Here is a 24,679-nt window from a genome sequence, read left to right as displayed (position 1 = left end):
AGAAGAATGACCAGAGGCCATTTAGTTAAGTGGCTTTTAACCTGTGCGCAGGCAGGCATTTAACTTACACAAGGGAACCACCTTAATGACTTTCCACTCAAAAAACAAGTTCAATTTCAAAATGCACATAGTGTAGAGAGTAGGAGTTCAATAATCTAGGTGAGAATGAACTAATTCCTTTCAGAATATAAGAAAATAGTTTTTAAATCTCCAGGCAATCCCTGCAGCTGGGATTTCCTCTGTTCATGGATGTGGGTCCAAAAATAAGAGACCTTCATTTCTTTGGTGTGTGGGAGAAAGAAAAATCGGAATGTCTGACAAGCTACGACAGCAGCAGCATGAGTGAAATAATTTTTAAACTACCCCTTCCCCGCCCCCCCCCCAAAAAGCCCCTCCCTTCCAAACAAAACCAACATCCTTGACCTAAAAACCAAACATGACCAGATTCTAAAGAAACCAAGTATTTCAAATCGCCTGCTGGTACAAAAAATGATGGCATAAGCACAAACTCGTATATAACAGGTTTTATCTTTCAAGTCCTACTCAAGAATCACTTCCTTGTGATTCAGCTTCTACAATGTGAAGTGTTCAGGAACAGTCTCGGCATCACAAGGACCGATGTGTCAGCCCGCCTCTGCGGGTCCCGTGGCCGAAGGGAGCCCAAAGAATTTTCCGCTTCAACGGAACGGAACACACACTCGTCTTTCTTCCGCCAACACGGGCCTGGGCAGAAGGACCTCTGACCCGGCTGTTCTATTATAAGCATGTGGGTCACCCCCATCAGCCATCTGATGATACACAGAAATGCTTGTCCCCTGCTTTAAAAAAAAACCCAACAGTTTAACCTCTTTTTGTCCCAGGCACTAGCCTAACTGAACACACGAAGTGTACCGGAGCACAGTGGAAGAGCAACTTGGACACAAACCTGGCGCGTTTCGGTCCGCGCGCACTAGCGGTGGCCAGTGTACGCCTTAAACCAGGACGTCACCGAGGCCGCGGCGGACGAGATCATGCCCCCGGCACTGCTGCTCGCGCCGGGCGGGGACAGCTGGCCGCTCTGGCTCTGGGAGCCTTCCGCGGGCTGCGAAGGGATATCACAGAACCGCGGGCTCGGCAAGTTCTCCCAGTCCGTGCCCAGGTCGGTCTCCTCATCACTGACGCGCTCGTCGCCGCTCTCAGCCGATTCCCCGGCGACGCTGGGCTCCACGAACTCCATGGACTCCTCCAGGTCCGCTCGCACTTCAAAGGGTCCCGACCTGTGCGCACACACAACCGGGACTGTGACGACGGTGACGCGGGCCTGACGGGACCTAGAGTCCACCCGCTTCCCAAGCCTGCACCGGACCCCCCGATGGTCTGTAATGGCGGCCTGCTTCACCTGAATAACTGCCATCCAAGGAAGGAATAATACCACACCACCACATGTTCAAGTCCACCTACCCGATTTGTGAAGAGCCTGGATGGAAAAAAACCCTCCACCGAGACTAGGCCTGCTGGTCCAAAGTACGATTTCCTCTTTAAACAACTGCAATATCTATGCATTCCGATGGGACAGTTTTGACAGAAACAGTCACTGGATGTATACTCTGGGCTGTCCGTGGAACAAGTAATAAACAATACAGAAAAAAACGTACAGATGTTCTCTGCCTTTGGAAGCCCCCAGTTTGTACGTTCTTAGGACTCAAAAGAGCCAACCGGCGGGCGCCTGGGTGGCTCAGTTGGTTGAGTGACCGCCTTCGGGTCAGGTCATGATCCTGGAGTCCCTGGATCGGGTCCCACTTCGGGCTCCCTGCTCGGCGGGGAGTCCGCTTCTCCCTCTGACCCTCCCCCCTCTCATGTGCTCTCTCTCAAATAAATAAATAAAATCTTTAAAAAAAAAAAAAAAAAAAAGCCAACCGGTATGGGTGCGTGCATGTTACCAGTGCTTCCTTGGATTGGTGTCAACAGCAGGCTCAGGCACCCATTTTAAGATATGATCACGATTTTCTAGGGGCCCATTTTTAACAGAATGAGCTATAACTATTTAGAACATAGTCATCTGGAATAATCCATATTTCTGCACTGTATTTGAGGAGAAAACTATTCCCCAAAGGTCCCTGATGACATCATCGTCTCCAAATCTAATCACCTCCCTCAGGCCTCACCCTCTGGGACAGCTCCTGAGCGCCGCTGTGGGGCGGTGTCAGCAAACCCTGTCAGCCCCTGCCTCACGAGAGCCCGGCTGCGCTGGCTTCGGGTGGGCAGTCACCCCACCGCCCCCTGCTCTTCTCCTAGGACTTCCCGGTAGCCAAGGCCCCCCCAGCAGCCCCTCTCCAGTGCTGCCCCCAAGATAAGGACACATGCCTCCGATAATGACTAGGGAAAATGATGGGGGTTAGCAAAAATCAAATGACAGAGATCCTAGAATAGGTACAGCCTGCCATTTTAGTCTATGGCCCCAAATTCTTTATGGCCTTAACAATGACAAAAGCCTAGCGATGGCCTCCCATAATGTACCCGACCATGCCTGCACCTTCCGACTCACTTTCTCCAGGGTCAAGCAGCCTTTGTTCCTCCGAGACAACCTTGCTTCCCGGCTGCACCATCAACAGTAACAGCTAACACTTCTGTCCCAGGCACTGTTTTTAGAGCTTTACAAATATTCATTAAATTGGAAGATGCACCATAGGGTTTCCCTTTGGTCTCCTGTGAGCAATTTGCATATCAAAGAGCCCCTCTGACCAGGGGCTCCCAAGTTTACAAGGCCTCCATCTAGCCCAGAAGTCCTTACTTTTCGCACGGAGTGAAGGCAGCAAGAACTGGGAGACTCTCCCCATGAGCCCCCCCACCTCCCGCTGCAGCTTTTCCAAACTAACCAACCATCACTGAAACTGGCATCTTAGCTGAGTATCCCTTTCCTGTTTCCCTAAAAGGCTCTCCTTACAATCCATTTCTTTTCTCTTTTCCTTTTTCCCCTTGGTAAATAGGTCTCCAAAGATTTGTTTTTGATGCCTCTCCTTCCTCCCAGCTTCACCGCCCGCCAGGGCTCTCCACCGGAGCGCCAACCTTTCCAGCTCATCTCACCTTATCTGAGCCAGGCAGCCCTTCTCCAAACAAGCCAGCTGGGCCTCCGCCCTCATGCTCCTGCCTGAGATCACCGAATAAATCCCCTTTCGAGCCTCAACACATCCCCCGCCCTCCCAGCTCAGGTCCTCACTGCACCACCACCCCTTGTAGCCAGCCTCTACCTGCAGTCAGCCCCACCCGCCTCAGCGAGCCAGAGACCTGCCTCTTTCTCTCCTCGCTGCGGCGGCCTCCGAAAACTGTTCATAAGGTAGCACCTCAGCGGGTTCCCGCCTTTCCTAAACACAGGGCCCTCTCGTTCTGTCCTGCTGAGCTTTGTTGTCCGGGGGGCCTCTGCAACTAGCTCCAGATGAAGCCTTCCTGCTAGCTCAGAGGCATAGCCTGGTTTTCGGTTCCTCTTTGATGTCGCCTTATCTACACGGACTGCCATTGTCCCCAGACCCCCTCTCGAAAGGTTTTCCCAGGAGAGAGGGGTGATACTTCCTCCAGCAGAGCTCCCCAGGAAGCCACGTGGGACTCCAGTGCTCTGCTGGAGTCCCACAGGGCAGAGTCTAGTGACACGGAACAGGTACTCAGTGAAGTACTGCGACTGAAAAACCAGTGGAGGATTCCCAAAGTGGCCAGCTGGAGCAATTTCTGTTACCCAGCATACCCTGAGCCACACACATCACACAAAATTAGCAAAAGAATTAAATCTTTTACGCTTAATGTCATCAGGGAATAAAAATTACTAATTTTCTCAAGATGCTGCAGGGAATTCTTCTTCTCGATTAAGGCAACAAAATGACCTTTTTGGTTTTTTAAAACTCTCTTTTGCAAAATATCTTATTTCAAAAATATTACCGGAGAGAATATACAACATCAAAAATGAACTCTAATGTAAACTACGCACTCTGGATGATAATGATGTTAACGTAGTCACCATCAGGGTAAAGACTGAATCCGATAAGAAAAATCAACAGATGTTAAATCTAGGGGGAAATTCTGATGAGCCGGATAACTGCATGGTCTCAAAGTGTCCCCACAGACTGCTTCTTAGTTGCAAGGAAGGGAAAAGCTAGGATTATACAGTGGAGAAGGTGGAAAGCATCGTGACTGGGTGATCAAGTTAACATCACCAATGAGGGACAGATGGCCACTGTGGCCCCCAGAGTATCCAGGAAACACTCCTGGCCCAGGCGGTGTTCCAGCCTCGAATGCACTGGAATCTCACTCCAAGGAAGCACCAAATTCAGAATGAAAGTTCTATCAATACAAAGGGAAAAATGTTAATGTCGTTAAAGACAAAGTAGGCAATGGAAATACTCCAAATTTAAAAGAGGTTAAAGAAACATAGCAACTAAATCCAGCACCAGACTCTAGGTTGGACCATATACTGGAGGGAAAAATGCTGTACAGGACATTAATCTGGTCCACAGTGGATTAAACTATTGTATCAATGTGAAATTTGCTAATGTTGGTAACTGTACTGTAGTTAAACAGGAAAATACCTCTATTTTTAGGAAATACATATAGAAGTATTTAGGAGTCAAGAACCATGATATATGTATATCACTTACTCTCACAGGGTTCAGGAAAAAAAATGTGTATGCGTGTGTCTTTATGGAGATAGATTACACAAATGATAAGGCAAATAGGGTAAAACGGTAACAAAGGTGAGTCTGGGTAAAGGGTATATGTCTTTGTACTACTACTATTTTTTGCAATTTTGAATATTTTTGCAAGTTTGAATTTATTTCAAAGAAAAAAGGTTTATGTTGGATTCTGGATGGGATCCTTCCTTCAGCTGGTCTCCATGGAAACAGGACGTCCCACCCAGGTGACTGACTGAGGCAGGTGTGGAAGGGGACTTCTGAAGCTCCAGCTCCTGGCCTCTGGCCCACAGACCACCAGCTCAGGGGCAATGAGCCTGGCTGAGTATGTGTACTTCTGTCACACAAACCCCTACCCTAACTGGAGAGCTGACTCCAGGGCAAGCCCAGAGAAAACTTCAGACCCTCCAAAGAAGTCCACCCCTAGCAGAAGAGAGCCTGTTTTTCGGAACTACCACCAATACTGGATATTGTCAATCCTTTCCATTTTTGCCAAACTGATGGGTGAAAACTGGAAAGCTGTTTTGAATTGCACTTCTTTATTCTTGATTGAAGCTGAAGACTTTTTTCATTTGAATACTGATTACTTGCATTTCTTTTGTGTGACCTGCCTGGATTAATCCTTTGGTTGTTTTTCTATTAGGTCTGCTTTTCTTTTAGAGATTTGAAATTTTAATCCGTCGTCTGATATACAGGCTGCAAAACAGATCTGTTGTTTATCTTGTAACTTTCTGGAATCTGGTATTTTACCAGAGGCACTTAGAGTTTTTACACAGTAAAATATGTAACTCCTTTCCTTCATGGTTTTGGGGTTTTGTGGCTTGCATGGGAATTCCCTCCCCATCCTGTGATTATAAAACACTGTCTTTCTCCTATTTTATACGGTTTTTTCCTTCAATAAAATAAGGTCTTTTCTATCATCTGGAATTTATTTTTATATACAGAATGTAGTATGAGTCGAGCTTTGTTCTTGTGTGAATACCCCACTAGCCCGCCACTATCGATCTATTATTATCCAGTTCAACATGCTGGCCCTTGTTGTGTTATGCTTCTCACAGGGACAGGGCCTCTCACAAGGTCTCTGGACTCTCTTCTCTTCGTCTAATTGTTCCACCTACTTGCATGCTAACGGCACCTTGTTTTAATTACCTTTATACTATGTTTTAAAGAGGGCCAAGCCCATCCTTTACTATTCTTTTCCAAAATTTCCTTGCAGCCTGTGCTTCTAGTTCAACTTCAGAATTAGCTTGTCAAAGTTCCATGAAATACCTGTTGAAATTCTGATCACAGGTTTCCTTTTGGGGAGAAGTAGCATTTTTGTAATACTCAGCCTTCCTCTCCTAGAAAATCCCGAGGGTGTTCCCTGCCTCAGGCCTTCTTTCATTCAGGCCCACGCCTCGTGCAGTACCTGGCAGACATTCAAGAAATAGGTGTGGAATCATTTTTTTTTCAAGTTTCATATTTTCTTTATATGGTCTGGATATATTTTGTAAAGATTATTCCTAGATAATTTATTGTTTGTGTTGCTACAGTAAAGGGGACCCTTTTCTCATTCCATCTTCTGACTGGCTGTCAGCACGTAAGCAAGCACGCTCTCTTGGATGGCCAGTTCACCCATCATACCCTCCACAACAACGCCAACCTAGCTTCTTTCTTTCCAACATAAATAGACCTTACTTCTCTGTAAAACCGTCCCGCCTCGCCTAGGCTCCGGAGCCATGTGAACGCAGCAGTGACACGGCATCCTCTTGTTTTCCTCACTGCACAGGAATGCTTTTATTAAACATCCATGGAAGGAACATGTCATTAAATATAGTCTTTTCTGTAGGCTTATGGTAGATATCCTTTATTAATAAACTATTTTTAACTTGCAACTAGTTTTCTTCACTTATTCATAGGAACGGAATTTTATTCACTGCTTTTCTGGCATCTATCAGGTTGATGTTACGGGTTTTTTTTCTCTTTTTCGATCTGTTCATGTAATGAAGTGGTGTGTACTGGTTAAAAGCATGAGTATCTACCACTTAGTGGAAGTGCTGGGACCCTGGCCCTACTACTCAGACTGCCTCTGTCATCAGGGGCACGAATTACTTGACCATGCTAAGCTTCTGTTACCAGCCCCCTCTGTAAAATAAGAATAAGTCCACCTATGATTTAAGGCATGTCTGGTAGTTGGCTCAGGGTCGATAAATACTGGCTCAATAAATACTAGTTCTTATTATTATAATGATTAATTTCCTAATGTTGAGCCCTATATAAATAATGTACCAAGAGGATGGCAAACAACCCACAGAAATCAACCACTAAAACTGGGATGGATTTCCAACAGGTTCATGTAGTTTATGAACTAATGAATGGAACTTGAGGAGAGAAGCATGAACTCCCTGTAAAATGGCACAAAATTCTAGGTGTGTGTGCAGTTCCCTGGAGAGTGTGCACAGCTTTTTCCAAAGCGTTCTATGTCCCAGGAAAGTTACTGTTTTAGGTGGCGGGGAGAAACACAAGCCAGTGGCTAAGAGCAGATTACCACGGCAAGTTCCCTGCAATGTGGAGGAAGCCAAGCACCCTCGCCGGTGGAAGGGACCTCCCCTGAGCCTTGGTTCCAGTCGTAAAAGCAAATGAACGATGGGAAGGGGACTCCCCAAAAGAACGTTCCCACCTTTTATTTTCTTTGTCCTCTTTCACAAGTGCAGATACACTAAACCAAGTCGTATCTCAGAAGCGTATGGACAGACAGCTAAGAGTGTGGAAAAAGGACACGTACTCAGAGAAGGGTTACCTGAATGGTCCTAAAGAAAAGCTTCCTCTGTGTCATGTTTTTTGGACTGAGAGACCAGGAAGATCCCATAAACCAGCCCTGGTTGGTCTTTTTTGTTACTGACTCCTGTTTTTAAGGTAATGGATTTTAAACTAGTTCACCCCATAAACTTGAAATACCCTTTATCTCCAATAGATGGTGGCCAGAGAGACAAAAAGACTGGGAAGAACTGTCACAATGGGAGGAGGCAGGAAAGGAAAGGCACAGGAAAAGGGGCAGACACTACACAGTGCTGAGAAGGAAAAGACGTGGAGTCCAAGACACGGCTTCCGGTCTTCAAGGATGGCACGAGGCGGCCCCTCGGGGAACATGTGGGTTCTTCTATTTCATTTTAGGTGTTAAAAATGTTTGCTATTAATTTTCCGAGAAATGATTATGTAAGGACCATAAAGGTTCAAATATGATTAGCCACTCTTTCCTTCTGTACAGGACCGCATTATTTTTGTCCTTTGTGGAGACTCTGGGGGTGAGGACCAGGCCCCTCGCTCTGCCGACGCACATGACAACTCTATTAGAAGTACTCACAGCACCACCACTTAGAGAAAAGCAAACACCGTTCTTACCTGCCCAGGTGTTCAGAGTTCGGACTGACCAGGTACATTAGGTTCCTGAGAGTATGCAGTGGTTGTAACTGATCTAAGTTTACATGCTAGAAAAAGCGAAACACTGATTAATATTTTGAACCAGGTAACACATTAAAAATTAGCTCACAGTATATTTTCCATACCTGAGAAAAGCACAGGTAAAGAATATTTGCATTCAGTTTCTTCACTGCTCGAGTAAATTTCTGTCTACTGAGATTTTCCCCACAAAATTCACTGGAAAACAAACATACAATTTGTAAAATTGTATCTTTCTGAGGAAATTCTATGGTAAAATGTCTATCTGGAAGTACACCACAGCTCAGTATAAAACAAACCCCATGTCGTTTGCCTCTTTGTAAGTTAGACTCAACAGAGACTTTCTGAGAATGAACCACCGCCCTCAGGACGAGCAACTTCACCGCAGCTAAGAAATTACAAACGCAGAGACCCTCTAGCCAAGCAGCTCCACTTCGGAAAATTTATCCAACACAAATACTTGCACACCGATGAAATGACGAATGTACAAGATTATTCTGTGAAGTATAAATAGGGGGCTGGTGAGACCCTGGCACACTTACACAAAGAAGCCTCTGTTAACTGTCCACTCCGTGGAGAATGAGAGCTGGAGGCTCACAATGGCCTGACGAGGCCCACCCAATTTGTACCCCCGCCGTCTTTGCTGCCCTCGCTCTCCCCAGGGCTTGCTCCCCTCTCTTCCCTCAGGGTCACACGTGATCACACACCCGCCCACTCACATACCGCAAGCCCCTTCCCTGACTCCACGTTCCCGTTCCCTTGCTTTCACTCTGCTTTCATGTCCTCCACGGGATTCATCACCATTGGACACACTGCTCATTTATTATCTGTCCCTCTGTTAGAATGAAGGGCCAAGAGGGCAACGATTATGTTTTCACCACCACTGTAGCCTCTCAGTGCCTAGAAAAGGGCTCCAATATTTGTTAAATACTCAAAAAGGTATAAAACACCCTAGTATATCTTTTGTGTTTAAAAGGGGAGACCGATGTTAATACCTATTTATTTGGCTTGAGATGTAAGGATGACCAGACAGGGGTAGGAAGGTCTTAGTAGAACTGAGTAGAACTTAGAACTGAGTAGACTGTAAACCTTTACTTTTTTTTTAAAGATTTTATTTTGGGGCGCCTGGGTGGCCCAGTCAGTTAAGGATCCGACTCTTGGTTTCGGCTTGGGTCATGATCTCAGGGTCGTGAGATCAAGCCCTGTGTCAGGCTCCCCGCTCAGTGCAGAGTCTGAAAAGACTCTCCCTCTCCCTCTGCCTGCCTCCCCCCTCACCCCCACATGCTCTCTCTCTCAAATAAATCTTAGAAGAAAAAAAAAAAAATTTTTAAGTAAGCTCTAACCCTGAGATCAAGAGTCGCATGCTCCACCAACTGAGCCAGCCAGGCACTCCTACATTTTTGTTTGAATTTTTAAACCACCTGTTTTTATTTTAAAAAGTTAAAAAAAAATATTCAAGTGTTCTAATTTACCCAGTTCTTATACATGAGCATGCCCTCTGAAGATCCTAGTTTGTCCTTCAATTATTTTTCCAAATGGGAGAATTCTCTGTGGTCTTCTCAAAGACTTCATGTGCAATTATAAGATAATGAAACAAATTTGCACATTAGGCTTTTGAAATTAATCTCAATATTTCACAGTCATTTTTCTGGTTTAATAATACTTAAATTCCTGGTTTTGGTTCAATTAGAGTAAGTACACAATAGGAAAATGACATCTACGATAAAGATGACATTGCCACCTTCGATTACTTGCCTGTTGCACAGCTTTTTAGGGAGATTTATGTCAAGTATATGAGACAAAATGTTGACCAGCTGAGTCGCATAGCACAATGCAGCACTGATCGTGTAAGCGGGGTTACTATGCTCCATGTCTGAAGTATAAAAACAACCATATACAAACAACTTTAATTTCAACAAAAAATAGCAATGAACCTAGATTTTATGATTTATAATTTTATCATTACATTGTTGATGATTATGTTTTGCTCCTTATTAACATACTAATAAAAGGTTCATGGCCACACATTAATGTTTCATCATTTATGGTTTTTGCGGAGCGGAATGTAACCTAAGCAAATGAGCCCAGGCAGACCCAACATAAATGAAATTAAAGTCTGAACTGCTTGGACCTGCGAATGTATTATTTATTAGAACAGTAAATGCCCAACTTACATGTCACCCCTCAGAGAGGCCTCCCCTAGGCTACGCCTGTCTTGGTGACAACACCTTTGTTTCGCCAGCACCTAGCATCGTGCATGACAGAGAGCACATACTCACTGTGTACTTGCTAAATGACTAAGTGAACAATCTTTTCTCCACCAAAGAAAGCTCCAGAGGTTTTCAAGGGTTTTTCTACTGGGCTATTTCTATCTCCATTTCGGGCTGCTAAAACAAGCTCTTTACAAAGAAACTATAGAAACAGGACTCAACCGGCTAAATATACTAACTAGTGAGGTCTTTTCATATAAATAAAGCAATATCGGCCCCCAAAAAGTGAAATATCTAAAAAATGTTTTCAGTCCATTCACTGATGGACTGGATATAAAACGTGGTATATCCACATTACATACAATGGAGTATTACTCGGTCACAAAAAGAATGAAATGCTAATTCATGCCACAATATGGATGAACCCTGAAAACATTATGCTATGTAAAAAAAGCCAGACACAAAAGGCCACCCATTGTATGATCCCATTTCTATAAAATATCCAAAATAGACACATCTGTAGTTACAGAAATCAAAATTACAGATCTTCCTTGACTTACAATGGGGTTATGTCCCGATAAATTCATAACTTGGAAATATCCTAAGTCGAAAATAACATTTAATGCTCTAAACTACTGAACGCCATAGCTTCGCCTGGCCTGCCTAACACAGGCCCGGAACACTGACATGAGCCTGCAGTTGGGCATAATCATCTAACACATAGCCTATTTATAATAAAGTGTTGAGTATCTCGTGCAGTGCACTGCATCCTATACTGAAAGTGAAACACAGAACAGTTATCAGCGTATCTACCGGCTGCGGACCTTCACGACCACGGAGCTGCCTGGGAGTTGCGGCTGCCGGGGCCTGGACCATGAGAGAATACGCACGGCACAGCGCTAGCCCAGGAAACGATCCAAATTCAAAGTTCAAAGCGTGATTGCTACTGAACATGTATCGCTTTTGCACCAACATAAAGTAAAAAAAATTGTTAAGTTGACCCATCGTAAGTTGAGATCATCTGTAGGGGCTGCCCAGAGCTGGAAGGAGAGGCGACAGGGGCATGACAGCTTTGTGCCCTGGAGCTCCTGTCTGGGGTGATGCCAGTGCTCTGGAACTCAACAGAGGGGGTAACCACACAACACTGTGAATGTATTCACGCTGCAGGATTGTTCACTTTACAACCGTTCATCTCATTATGTAAATTTTACCTCAATTAAAAAACATACCTAACTTCTAAGTTTTCAAGGACTATTTTGATTCTCACCAGGCCCCTGCGTGGTTTTCTTCTCTTCCACCCAATTGTAGTATGCAGAGTAGTCCCCGTTGTTGGGAAGGCTAATCCAAGGCCCTGTAATGCTAATGCTGGTGTCCCCATTGTGATCGTCACAGATCCATCTTCCTGAGAGGTAAGTCGTCCTCCGGGCTTCAGCAAGCTTGCTCACGGTGCTGGAGGTCATGGCACTGTCGCTCTCTGAGGACACATCTGCGGGATCTCTAAAAATCAGAACATACATATGGATTTCAAGGGAATGGGATTTAAAGAGCATGCAAGATACTTGCCTGATATGTAGAACACTGAGAGATGCACACACGAGGACAGAGTTTAACTAGGATATACAAAGGTAAGTAATTCTATCAGACATGAAGCTCAAACCAGCTGTGGCACAGAAGGCCATACCAATGGGAAGAGGATGGCACCATGAGCTGGGGCCTCAAGTATTTGGTCTCAAGACCCCTTCACATGCTTACAATTTTTTGAGGACCCCACAAAGAGCTTTTGTGTATGTGGGTTAGATCTACTGATATTTACTTGCATTAGAAATCTGAGAAAATTTAAAATTATTCATTCATTTGGAAATAATAAACCTATTACATGTTAACAGAGCATATTTTATGAAAACAAAAAACCTGTACTTTTCAAAACAAGAAAATTAGTGAAGAATGGCATTGTTTGTTGACCAGCTGAAACACATAGAAAAACACAGCACTGGTCAAGAATTTTGAAAATCTCTTTAACACCCAAGTCTTGCAGTTGTTCTTTCAAGTAAAAGTAGTGTCCCATGCAAAAACCAGCTAGTTCCACTTGCAACCCACTCAAGTGCTTTTTCTTAAGCCCACCACAGCCCTTCAGTCTGGAGCCAAAGAGCCTTCTGCACACATCCCATTTCATCATGTGGTATATTAAAACAATGTGTACACAAGGATCAAGACTTAATAAAATTTAAATAAAAATATGATTTCTACTGCTTCATCAAGAGCATCCTTGCTGTGAACTGCTTTTTTTCTCAAAAAACGCACGTACGTGGTAGAATACGACTAGTAACATAGTTGGTGTCACTGCTTAGACATCTGTCAAGGCACCAGTTTTTACCCACGATAGCTTCTGAGCCGCCAGTGCAAATGTCCACACGGTGAAAAGGGAAATGAAGTGTTACCGTTTGTACAGAAATACTTGCGACAGCGCAGACGGCACTCTGAGCTCTGAGCACCGTGGGCCGGGAGAGCGGGAAGGAACGAGAAGTCAGGGCGGACGCAAGCGGGGCACAGAGACCATCCGACCCCTGAGGTTGGGGCATTGGCCGCCCAAGGGAAGCGCTAGGAGATGGTGTTGGACAAGTAGGTGGGGAACCGGCAGACTGGGGAAGGGCCTCTGCGCTGCACTAAGTTGAGGTTCTGTTCTCAATCCTTTCTCCTCCTGCCACCGCGTGCCTGTGGGGTAAGTGCCCCTGGCGGTCACGGGGAAGTGGGGCAGGGCACTACAGCCAGGTCTGAGCGGCACCTCTGCTTCTTCCTTCTTCCACGGAACAAGTTTGAGGAATGCGAATGAACAAGAAATCTTATTACAGGAATAACTTCAAAACTATTAGCTTTAAAAAATTACCAGCATATAATATCATATACTGCTATAAAAGATTTAAACAGCACAGGCAGAGAGGAATAAGTTTTTCTCCATGTTTTCTCTTCTGCAGCTTCGCATTCAGTTGTCGGTCTCCTTGGTCTCCTCAGATCTGGGACAGCAACTTAAGACTGTGTCGTTGTTTAATGTGTTTTAACACTGATATCTTGGTCCATCGGAATCTAATTTAGCACTGGGGCTGCCTGGCTAGCTCAGCCAGAAGAACACCCAACTCTTGATCTTGGGGTCAGGAGTTCAAGCCCTACGTTGGGTGCAGAGATAACTGAAAAAAATAAACCTAAAAAAAGAATCTGATTTAGCATAATGTTTCCGTTTTATTAGCTTTTTCCTCCCCAAAGTCCTGGTCGCCTGTTTTTACACCAGTCTTTGGATACCCCAACTCCTCCCCACTGATCCAAAAGAGTCTATTTCTGAACTTCCTATTCTGTTCTATTTTGAATCTGCCTTTTTATTTTTATATTTGCCAACTATTACTAATGAAAAATTACTTGGTAAGAGTCGGGGAGCAGGTTTTCAAGCCAGAATAATCAGACCTTGAGGCTTTTAGGAAGTTAACTATGGCAACAGCCGAAAGGACACAGTGAAGTAGAGGGAGCAAAGCAGAGTAATTTAAGTCCTCACTAGTCACAGTGCACGGACTAGCCGGGGAAGGATGCCTGGAAGTGAGGACAACTAAGGGACAGGAAAATCCTCAACTGGAACAGCCTGATGGTTAGTGAGGAAGCAAATGAACTTCTCAGTAGCAGTTTTCAAACCTCATCAATTATCATCTGGGGAAGTTAAAAAAAAAAAAAAAAAGTATTACAAGATGGGCTGGAGGGCTAAAGGTGTGTCCTCTGGAACCTGTATTTTTTAAAAGTTCCTAATTGACTCTGATGAACATCCAGGTAGGGAACCACTGTCTTGTCCATCTGATGACTCCTGAGGGTATCCATGCACTAGAGCCTAAGACTAAACTCACAGTCTCTGGGGCGCCTGGGTGGCTCAGCAGGTTAAGTGTCTGCCTTCGGCTTGGGTCGTGATCCCGGGGTCCTGGGATCGAGCCCCGTATCGGGCTCCTTGCTCAGCAGAGAGCCTGCTTCTCCCTCTGCCTGCCGTTCCCCCTGCTTATGCTCTCTCTCTCTCGCTATCTCTATCTGTCAAATAAATAAATAAAATCTTTAAAAAAATAAACTCACAGTCTCCAGCGCTTGCCAGGGGCTAGTTACCAGGAAAAGGCTACGTCAACAGGTCAGTCAACAAGTGAGGGCCCCACTTCTCTGAGGGCCACCGCCCTTCACCTTGGCTGCCTCCCCTATTTCGTGCAGTGTGTACTGTTTGCTGAAGCAGATAAGACTTCAGTTTCATTACCAGAAAAGCCAATGACCCCAGAATGAACCCGATAAATGAGGCGTTTCCATATTTGAAAAATACCTGATCTTTGAAACTTGATCTATTCCTAGAGTCAAAAGACTCACTGTACCTCACACTAGTCTTTACTTCCTCGATTGGAAAAATGACAGAGGTGAGCTCTAATATATGAGATCGCCGAAGATCTGCCAGACGCTCATAATGACTTCTTAAGTCAATGGTTTTTTTTTCTACCAGGTCACCAAGTCTGCGATTGTGCCTCTGAATCTTCTCCTTTTTCTCTTGATGCCGCTGTGCTCGAGTATAGAGCTTCTGATTCTTTTCCTTGGTTTTGAGAAGGCCTTCAGAATCTGAAATAAATCACACCCAACAATTATCTCTACAAATGGCTCCTGGGGCCTACAGAACCCACCTCACAAGTGTAAGCATCTTCCTGAAGTTTAAACCGAAAGCAAAACCTCAATCAGGTTAATGTTCCACTAAGTGGAAATTGAGAGTTTAGTTTAAGTAAATAAATAAATCAAAGTGGACCATCACCTAAAGGACTCTGGGTCTCCATCTGTAGTCATCATTTGTTAAGAATCACTCAACAACTATCAAGTTTAAGTTCAAGCCAGGAAATACCTGACTTATCGGTAAGCACTGAAGAATAACCATGATGGGCAGAAAAGATATCTAATCCAAGTTTGAAAAACTTACTGGCTATCTGATTTTCCTTAGAAACCTCTTACATATGCCTTGGGCTCCACTGAGACCCAGGGATAATCTCACGACAGGTGGTCATGCAGCAAAGAAACAGACCAAGGGCTCTGAAAAGTTACAGTGGAGTGTGGCAGCACCCAGCAGGGTGGGAGCCCTTATTATATGCCAGCATTTGAAGCACTGCAGGGGCAACCAAAGCCCAGCCACACAACCAAGAATGGAGACAGATGCTCATCCTGTCTGATGTGTGTCCTTTTCATGAAGCTCCTTCAGGTTCTGGATCAAAACCTGTTAGGGTGTTAGGGCTGTAACTCAACTTCTCTCGAGTGGCAAAAACGAGTTGCAAAATCTCAGACAGACTCCTAGAAGTAACTTAGGAGGCTCAGACAAAAGTTCAAAATCAAGCTCATTATTTTTCCACAAAAGCCTCATCTTGATACCTAGGTTCTCTACTTAATGATTTTTTTTGACCTGTCCATGGCCTAAGTCAGTCCCCTGCTGGTCAATTCCATGGGCTGACCTACTATTCTTCCGTAGAGCGCTTTCTTTTCCTTCCCAGTGTTACAATCTTACTAACTCTCCCCCAAACCCCACTTCCAGCTCAGTTCCACTCCAGGCCTTCACCCGCCCAGTCTTCATCAACTGTAAGCAGTGCCCGGCGGTTCTCCACTGCCCAACAAACACACACCGACCTCCTTGGCCTTGAGGCCACTCCCACACTGGCACATATCCCACAGTTCCCTTCTGCACCCCTTCACCCCAGCCTCATGCAGTTACTAGGCACTCCAAACCTTTTCCACAAAGTGGAACTATTTCAGTGCATGCATGCATGGATGGATACTGAACCAGTCATCATTCCCTTCAGGATGTCCTCCACAGATGCTATTCAGATCAATGTCTCTAGGAATGCTATTAGCTTCTACTCTTCAAATGTCCAAATTTTTCTCACTCAGCCAGGCCCCCTTCCATAAATGCTCCCCAGACCTTCTGCTCCTTGGAAGCCCGATGCAATGTGTGTAGCTCACCTATAGCTGAGTTCCTTACACCAGGTCCAACCAAAGCCTTGTTCTCCCGACTAGAATATAACAAACATCTGATAAACATCCTCACTCAGAGGACCACTGAACCTACGTATTTCACTGTAGGCATAAGGTTTCTTGCGGTTTAGTTTCCCCTTACTTGTGCATTCTCTTTACCATTCCTGCTCAGTGTGGATGTTCTAATGTTTAAGTTGCTGGTTCCATCACACTTATCTTCCAGCAAGCTCATTCATTTTCATCATCACTACTGAGCTCTTTGCAAGTGCTCAAATGAATGTCTGGCCATGGGCCCCAGTCATATGATGGTCAGATTTTTTAAGAACAGTTTCCAACTTGATATCTACTGGATCAAAACCTGTTAGGGTGTTAGGGCTGTAACTCAACTTCTCTCGAGTGGCAAAAACGAGTTGCAAAATCTCAGACAGACTCCTAGAAGTAACTCAGGAGGCTTCTAGGTACCACCCTTCACAGGTGGCAGGACACCACCAGTCACCTAATCTGCACTAGTGCAGACTCAGCACTCAAGAGTTTAATTTGTCCTCTCCATGCCATCTCCCCCTAAACATAAAAACACTTTGATGCTACTTCTGTCATCTACTGTTGCTTATTTGGGTAAGTAACTTTATAGCACAGATCGACTCAACCTTAAAGGTTCATACAATCCAACTTCCCTATCTATACCAAATATCTGTATTATTCTGTATCATGACACATAAAATCAAAAGATTCTGGAGAAATATTCATCAGGTTCTACAGTTTATAATATATAACCTTTTCCAAATATATGTGATATTTTAACAACAAAATTTAAACAAATACTATTTACTGGGTAACAAGCTCTTCACTTGTGAACTTGAGACCATGCATGGTTTCTGGAATCCATGAACTCCCTTAAAATTGTTTGCAAAATTTTTTGAGTCTCGTCTAAAGGGTGGCAACTAGACTGCATTTATGTTCTAAAGAGCAGTGGTTCCCAGCCCTTGGTAGGTCATCAGTACCACCCAGAGTAGTGCTCCTCAAAGTGTGGCCCGTGGATCTAGGCCCATCAGTAAACTTTTACCAGTCAGACAAGAGAAGTACAGAAATACAGAGTAAGTTTAGCAACATTTTTCTTTGACATGCCATCCAAGTGTGCAATCATTTTTCTAGTACTTTATTGTACTTTATAAAAGTATTGGTATCAGCTTATGACATTAGAAATCAGAGAGGGAAAAATGGTCTTTTACTACAGACAGTTTAAGAACCTCTGACCCAGTCCCCACACATGAGATTTGAATTTCCTAAGTCCAAGGTGGGTCCCAGGATTCTCTCTCTAGATTTTACAAGGGTTACCAGGTGACTCTGAGGATTTGCTAGGTCCACTGCTTTAGTACCAAATCTTTTCTGTGGTGGTCGTTTTGTTTTGGGTAGTTAGGAATCTGTTAAATTCAGCTGATCAAAGTTTTAAACTTGCTCATCAGGCAAGGCACAAACTCAGTAAATCCAGCAATTCTAGGAGGTTCACAGACACCTGGGAGCAAGTCGCCCATGTGAACATCATGGGAGGATGTGGAGAGGGGGGTAAGTTTCAAGTCCCTACGCTGCTGCTGAACCAGAGCCTCTGGAGATGCACGCAAAGCTCAGTGGGTAACCAGCTGTCTGTGGTTCTGAGCACCTCTTCCCCATGCTGCTTTCCTCTCCAGCTTACTAAGCCTGTGAAACTCCACAGAAGCATTTTATTAGGACAAACATTTTCAAAGGAAGCTTTTGCTCTATTACATACCACTATAAAATACTTGCTTCTGAAAGCAACGAGCAGACAAGAAAGGGATTCATAAGGTATGATGGTGACTCACTCTGAATTTTAAACAATGATCTTCAGAAATACATGGAATATGTCTAAGGATACAGGATTTCTAAGAGGACTCTCCTAAAATTTGATAACCATTTATAATGAAGGATGAGGTACACAAATATAATGTAAAATTAATACAGATTAAAAGGTGTATGAGACTCACAAATAGAAAAAGCCAATATTCTGTGTTTCTGGAGTGAACTAATAATTATAACTGAGTACCAAGCTTCTTGTTAGCAAAGGCAAAGGGGAAATATAAATTCCTTAACTTTTTTAATTGAGAAAAGTAGTTTATTCAAAGGTCATCATATTTGTGTGTATATGTATATATAAAATATATATATTTGGAAAAATATTTACTTAAAATCCTTATACAAATGTTTTACAAGAGGAGGAAGGTAAGCAGGAAACCTTTCCAGGTTGCTGTTGCCTTCCCAGCCCTTCTCTCTTTCTCCGTCTCTCTAGTTTATTAATCCAATGAAATTCCACACTAGCCCTTTATTAGGTCTAGAAGAAGAGGGACACATTACTTACTTATTTTCATTTCTTCATTTCCTTTACAGATGGTTTGTTTCAGCTGTTCAATCCTCATCTTACAGGACATTATTTTCCATCTCTTAAAAAAAAAAAAGTATGCAATAAATATCACAAATGTTGGTCTCTTATGATTAATATGATTTTATACCTAGGATCACTATTATTTTGAGGCATAACTTAGAAAACACAATGAAGAAAAGACCAATATAATTATATTTATTGTAACTTTTGTGACTAACTATGGTGGACTACAAAAAGAAGAAAATGTTATTCTGGTTCAGTGCAGAAGCTGGTAGGAAATTAAGACAGAAAGAAATTCACTTACTTCTTTCATGTGTAATGAGGACAGAGAGAAATGGTGAAGTATATTCTCCTAACCTGCTCTGTCCAATATACAGCTAATGATCACATGTGGCTATTTAAAAGTCATCTGAAATTACATAAAATTCAGTCCGTACTCAACACTACCCACATGTCAAGTGTTCAACACATGTGGCTAATGGCTACCATACTGGTGAGTTTAGACATAGAACGTCTGCATCATCACAGAAAGTCCTACTATTGCACTGCTCTAAACTCTTCATGCTATTTACTGAGGAGACCATTAACATCACTGTATTATCTCACTAATACAATACACAATTATTACTTGCAAAATAATAAAAACTTCAATAAAAACAGAAGGTTTTCTCCCTCAAGATGAATAAAAGATCAGTAAAAATGCAACCTGGCAGTCAATTAAAAAGTAGGATTACCTGTTCTATAATGCCTCTATAACTGTGGATAATTAAAAGCCTAAAACAGCACTCAAGTATTGATGGTGTTTAACACTGGCCTACGTGACCGGTCTGCGGTACAAGCTGCAGAGCAGACTGCAGAGACGCTGCAGACGGCAGAGTGCTAACCGCCCTGATGGAGGGACACCTGAAAGCAGACTCGCGGGGACCAAGGGACTGACTCAAAGATGAAACGGCCACGAGACGTCTTCACTTTTAAAGGGCATTAGTCTTTAAGAAGCAATATTGAAATCTTTTATAGAAAAACTAGAAAACAGTACAGGGAATTTAGAAAAACGGCAAAGGGATTCTTTATAAATAGCCTTTAATGGTCTTTTCCCATACAGTGTATTTTGTTTCACTTATGTCACATACATTCTTCAAGTATTTAAAAATTATGAATGATGCTTATTGTGAAAAAAAAAATAAACAGCACAGAAGAGAAAAATATAGTGATTAGCCTGACTCCTTCCCATTCTTCAGGGGTAATCTCAATTAAACTTTAATATGTATCTTTTCAGATTTTTTAGAGTATACTCATATTTAAAACACATACACAAATGGAATCATACTTCACCCTAGCCTTTTTGTTTGCTCTGTCATTAAAAAAACTCTTGGATATCATTCCGTATCAACACATGCGGACTGATCATTCTTTTGAACAGCTATACTGTATCAATTATTTATCTCATCCTGTTTGACAAGCATTTAAGATATTTATGGATCACTACCCAGGCTCTAGTCAATCATCTTCTTATCCATAAATCTCTGCATTCCTGTATTTTCTTAGGAGGAAAACTGAATATACCACATGTGCAATTAAAAAAACAAAACAAAAAACACACCCCAACAAACCACTAACTTGTCCTTCAACCAAATACATCAATGTATACTCCTACCAACACTGAATAAAAGTATTATCAAACTCCTTATTTCCATATGCTGTACTCATTTTTTCCCAGTTATGTTCATTTTGCTCAGAGTCTTCAACATACAGAACTATTAAAACTTTTACATGGTCAGTGAAAAAAATGTTTCCCTTTTATGGCTTATAAAGGTCTGCTCATCTGTAGGTTATATTTATAAATACTCTCCTATATTTTAATATTTTTATGAGTTTACTTTTCACATTTAATCATCAATCCATGTAGGCAGTGTGTGTTTACAATGAGTAAGTTTTTTCAAAAAGGATAGTTCATCGTTCTTGTATTCCCATGTCAATACCAGACTTCATATTTATCCTTTATAATGGCTCTATAATTAATTGCCAGTACTCTGGCATCTAGATAAAATATTTGAGGGCCCACACTACAAATATATTCAAATAGAGGGCTGCCAAAAAATGATTCAAATAAATTTAAATTCAAAGTGATATTTTAAGCACTACCAAATGAAAAGCATGTAACCACAAGTATAAAGAATATTATTTAAATACTTCTTACAGCTTACCAACTGATCTGTTATCCATTTTCCTTCCATAGCTTTTAACACTCTGCACAGAGAAAAGACAATCATAATTATATTTTGTGAAACTCAAAAATGTAAAATCAACATCTTTTTAAAGTAAGTTCTTAAAAATGTCTGGAAATACCAAAGTGAGACTCAAGCATTCAATAATGTTTTCCAAGGGTGCCTGGCCAGGTCAGTCAGTGCAGCGTGTGACTCTTGATCTTGGGGTTGTGAGTTTGAGCCCCACACTGGGTGTAGAGATTACTTAAAAATAAAATCTTTAAGGGCGCCTGGGTGGCTCAATTGGTTAAGCGACTGCCTTCGGCTCAGGTCACGATCCTGGAGTCCCGGGATCGAGTCCCACATTGGGCTCCCTGCTCGGCGGGGAGTCTGCTTCTCCCTCTGACCCTCCCCGCTCTCATGCTCTCTCTATCTCATTCTCTCTCTCAAATAAATGAATAAAATCTTTAAAAGAAAAAAAAATAATAATAAAATCTTTAAAAAAATAAAAAATAAAAATGTTTTCCAAATCCCCCATTCTCTAATTTTTTTCCCCATTTCCTTCTTTTTGCACTTTTAATACTGCCCAGAACCTTTCTGTAAACAGTCACAATTTCCAATAACAGCCAGAGCCTTTGTCCTCAGTCATAATCAATCATTTCTATCAGTCATAATTATTAATAATAATATTTACAAGAGAATTCATAATCTAAAATGTGATGCTCAGTTCCCAAAGAAATGGCACAAGCCGGCACCTGTAAAAACCTGTCCTATGAAGTGTTCTACGGAAGAAATAAAAGTTTCTGTGATTAAGTTAGAGAAATGACTTAAATAAATCTAAGCAGGGTTCTGTAATGCAGGACATCTCAGAAGATTTAATCTGCTCATAAATGTTTTCATAGACCTGGAGTGCATCTGGAGAACAGTGACTAGGTCACAGTTTGGGACAGAAGATTCTACAGGACAATTCTCAAATCCAGAGGGTGAAATTCATCAGGGGTGCTTGTTAATAACTCAGATTCCAGGGCCTTGCCCCCCACCCCAGACCTAAAGTCAGAATATCTGAGGACAGGATTCTGAGAATCTGCATTTTTAACCTTTACCTCAGCTAATGAATTCTGATGTAGATGATATGCAAGACCACACTTTGCAAAATGCTGATCCAGAAGAAGAAAGATAAACAGAAGACTTGACATCTTACAGGAACCACCACTTATTTGCCTGTTCTGGACCCATTTGCTGCACATCAATTATCTGGACCAGGGGTCTGACTCATCAGTCTAGTCACTGAGTGCCTGCTGCGAAGGCAATGGATCTGATCCCAATGTTTCCTAGGAACCTGATAATCTCTCCTGTTTTGCTTCTCCCACATGCACTGCTCTTCCACACTTTGAGATTGTATCCTAAATTCAACAAGTCAGCAATCCATGTATCTACATACCACAGCACTGAATTAAACCACACGGTGACAAGAGAACCTCCACACGCAGAAAAGAAAAAAGGAAACTCACTCTTTTTGAAATTCTTCTTGCTTGCTCTTAAGTTGGCTTAACCTTTCTTTCTTGTCTATAAACCTGTAAGAAAAAAATGTAATGTTTTATTTAAATGTTCATTCTTTTCAGTTCAGTGTGATTATGCAAATTCCTAAGAGCCAATCATTTCTGCAGACTCATCTGGAGATGTCCCAGTCCTGAAAGTAAACACACATCTTCTCAAGGTGGTGCGCACACAGCTGCTTTCGCCACTTGCTCACTTTAAAACTAAGTTCAAATTCTCAGCTTTAAAATTCTTTCATGGGTTTATAAAATATGTCTAGAAGCCACCCCCCCACCCCGCTCAGATTAAATTATCTTCCCAAACAGGCACATCAGAGCACTAGAGTGAATTTGAATTCAAGGAAATTGAGGCTTCTAACATAAACATGATTTTAATTTAGCTTAATTCAATCCTGCTCTCACCTATAAATTGGTTACTTATCATTTTTAAAGTACAATGTTTTTTTCCTTACTAATTTTATTGCTAGTCCTTATGGGCTAACAAGTTACTTAGTAGAAGTTATCAAAAGGAAGGGATATCACATCGCAGTTCATTTTCTCTACAGTCTTCTCCCCTTATCCTTTCCTTCCTGTTACCTTATTTAGGGTTTAGTCTGCCTTTTTTTTTTCTTTGCACAGTTTAAGATGGAAACCTAGATCATCCATTTTAAGGCTTTCCCTTTTAAATATAACCATATAGGGGCGCCTGGGTGGCTCAGTCGTTAAGAGTCTGCCTTCGGCTCAGGTCATGATCCCAGGGTCCTGGGATCGAGCCCCACACTGGGCTCCCTGCTCAGCGGGAAGCCTGCTTCTCCTTCTCCTACTCCCCCTGCTTGTGTTCCCTCTCTCGCTGTGTCTCTGTCAAATAAATAAATAAAATCTTTAAAAAAATAAATAAATAAATAAAACCATATAAAGTTATAAATTTCCCCCCAAGTATTGTGTTAGCTAAACCCCAAAATGTCTTTTCACATCATTTAGTTTGGAATTCCTAATTTTCCACAAATTCCTTCCTTGATCTCCAAGTTATTTAGAAGTATAGTGCTTAATTTCCAGATATACGGGTTTTTCTAGGTAACTCGTTGTTTTCCATTTTCTGACAGAATATACTCTATGAGATTTCAATCTTTTAATCTGAGAGTATCTTACGGCCTTGCATCTGGTCTGCCCTGGTGAAAAGTTCCCTGTGCACCTGAAAAAATATGTGTTCTACAGGCTTTGGGTACTGTGTTCTAGAAATGTCACCAGCTGAAGGGGATGAAGAGTGACATTCAGATCTTCTAGATCCGTGCTATTCACTAAGATAGCCACCAGTCACATGTGCTGAGTACCTAAAATGTGGCTTGTTGCTCAATAAGTATCTGGGTAAAAAAAATATATATATATATGACTAACATCATGCAACTGACTTTTAAATGAGCTAACAGTGGCTCGCTATCTTAAAAAAACACTATAATGCCATATGCTATAGTAACATAGTATGGAGTCCAAGATTAGGTTTTTGGCTGTCTCCCAAATTCCTAGCCTAAATGAAAACAATCTAACAGAATAGTAAGAACCCTAGAAATCGCTTCCTTAAAATGGTCCAGACTAATAGCAGTCTAAAATATTTCTAAAACCCCATGTTTGAAACATATCCAAAGATATCTACTTCAAAATGGAAGGGATCAATAGATGAATGGATAAAGAAAACGTGATAAATATACATGCTAGAATACTACCAAGAAAAAAGAATGAGACTTTGCCATGTGCGGCAACATGGACAGACCTAGAAGGTATTATGCTAAGTAAAATAAGTCAGTCAGAGAAAGACAAATACCATATGATTTCACTTATATGTAGAATCTAAAAAACAAAACAAGAAAATACTTAAATACAGATAATTGGTGGTTGCCAGAGGGGAGGTGGGAGAGGGGAGAACAAAACAGATAAAAGGGATTAAGAGGGACAAACTTCCAGTTATGTAGTAAATAAGTCACAGAGATGAAAAGTACAGCACAGGGAACATAGTCAATAATATTGCAGTAACACTGTATGGTGTATGTGACAGATGGTGACCACACTTAGTGTGGTGAGCACTGAGTAACGTATAGAAGTGTCAAATCAATGTGTTGTACAATACACCCGAAATTATTATTTTTTTTTTAGATTTTATTTATTTATTTGAGAGAGAGACAATGAGAGACAGAGAGCATGAGAGGGAGGAGGGTCAGAGGGAGAAGCAGACTCCCCG

The 24,679-nt window shown here is 42.3% G+C and overlaps 1 protein-coding gene across 1 annotated transcript in view; it reads right to left on the bottom strand.

The window, feature by feature from the left end:
• Window positions 1-402: 402 nt before the first annotated feature.
• Window positions 403-24,679, bottom strand: part of ATG14 (autophagy related 14) — a 35,830-nt gene continuing 11,553 nt past the window's right edge. Inside the window, exons 2-10 of the mRNA XM_021701477.1 lie at window positions 22,423-22,485; window positions 20,912-20,954; window positions 18,684-18,765; window positions 14,686-14,923; window positions 11,571-11,800; window positions 9,849-9,966; window positions 8,201-8,291; window positions 8,037-8,122; window positions 403-1,256 (exon numbers count right to left, since the gene is read on the bottom strand). Of these exons, the coding sequence (XP_021557152.1) occupies window positions 950-1,256; window positions 8,037-8,122; window positions 8,201-8,291; window positions 9,849-9,966; window positions 11,571-11,800; window positions 14,686-14,923; window positions 18,684-18,765; window positions 20,912-20,954; window positions 22,423-22,485 (1,258 nt within the window). The 3' untranslated portion in view covers window positions 403-949. The remainder of the gene's footprint in view (window positions 1,257-8,036; window positions 8,123-8,200; window positions 8,292-9,848; window positions 9,967-11,570; window positions 11,801-14,685; window positions 14,924-18,683; window positions 18,766-20,911; window positions 20,955-22,422; window positions 22,486-24,679) is intronic.

The sequence above is a fragment of the Neomonachus schauinslandi genome, chromosome 9, assembly GCF_002201575.2.
Source record: "Neomonachus schauinslandi chromosome 9, ASM220157v2, whole genome shotgun sequence".
Taxonomy (NCBI): Eukaryota; Metazoa; Chordata; class Mammalia; order Carnivora; family Phocidae; genus Neomonachus; species Neomonachus schauinslandi.
This window is presented reverse-complemented; position numbering and strand designations above follow the sequence as displayed.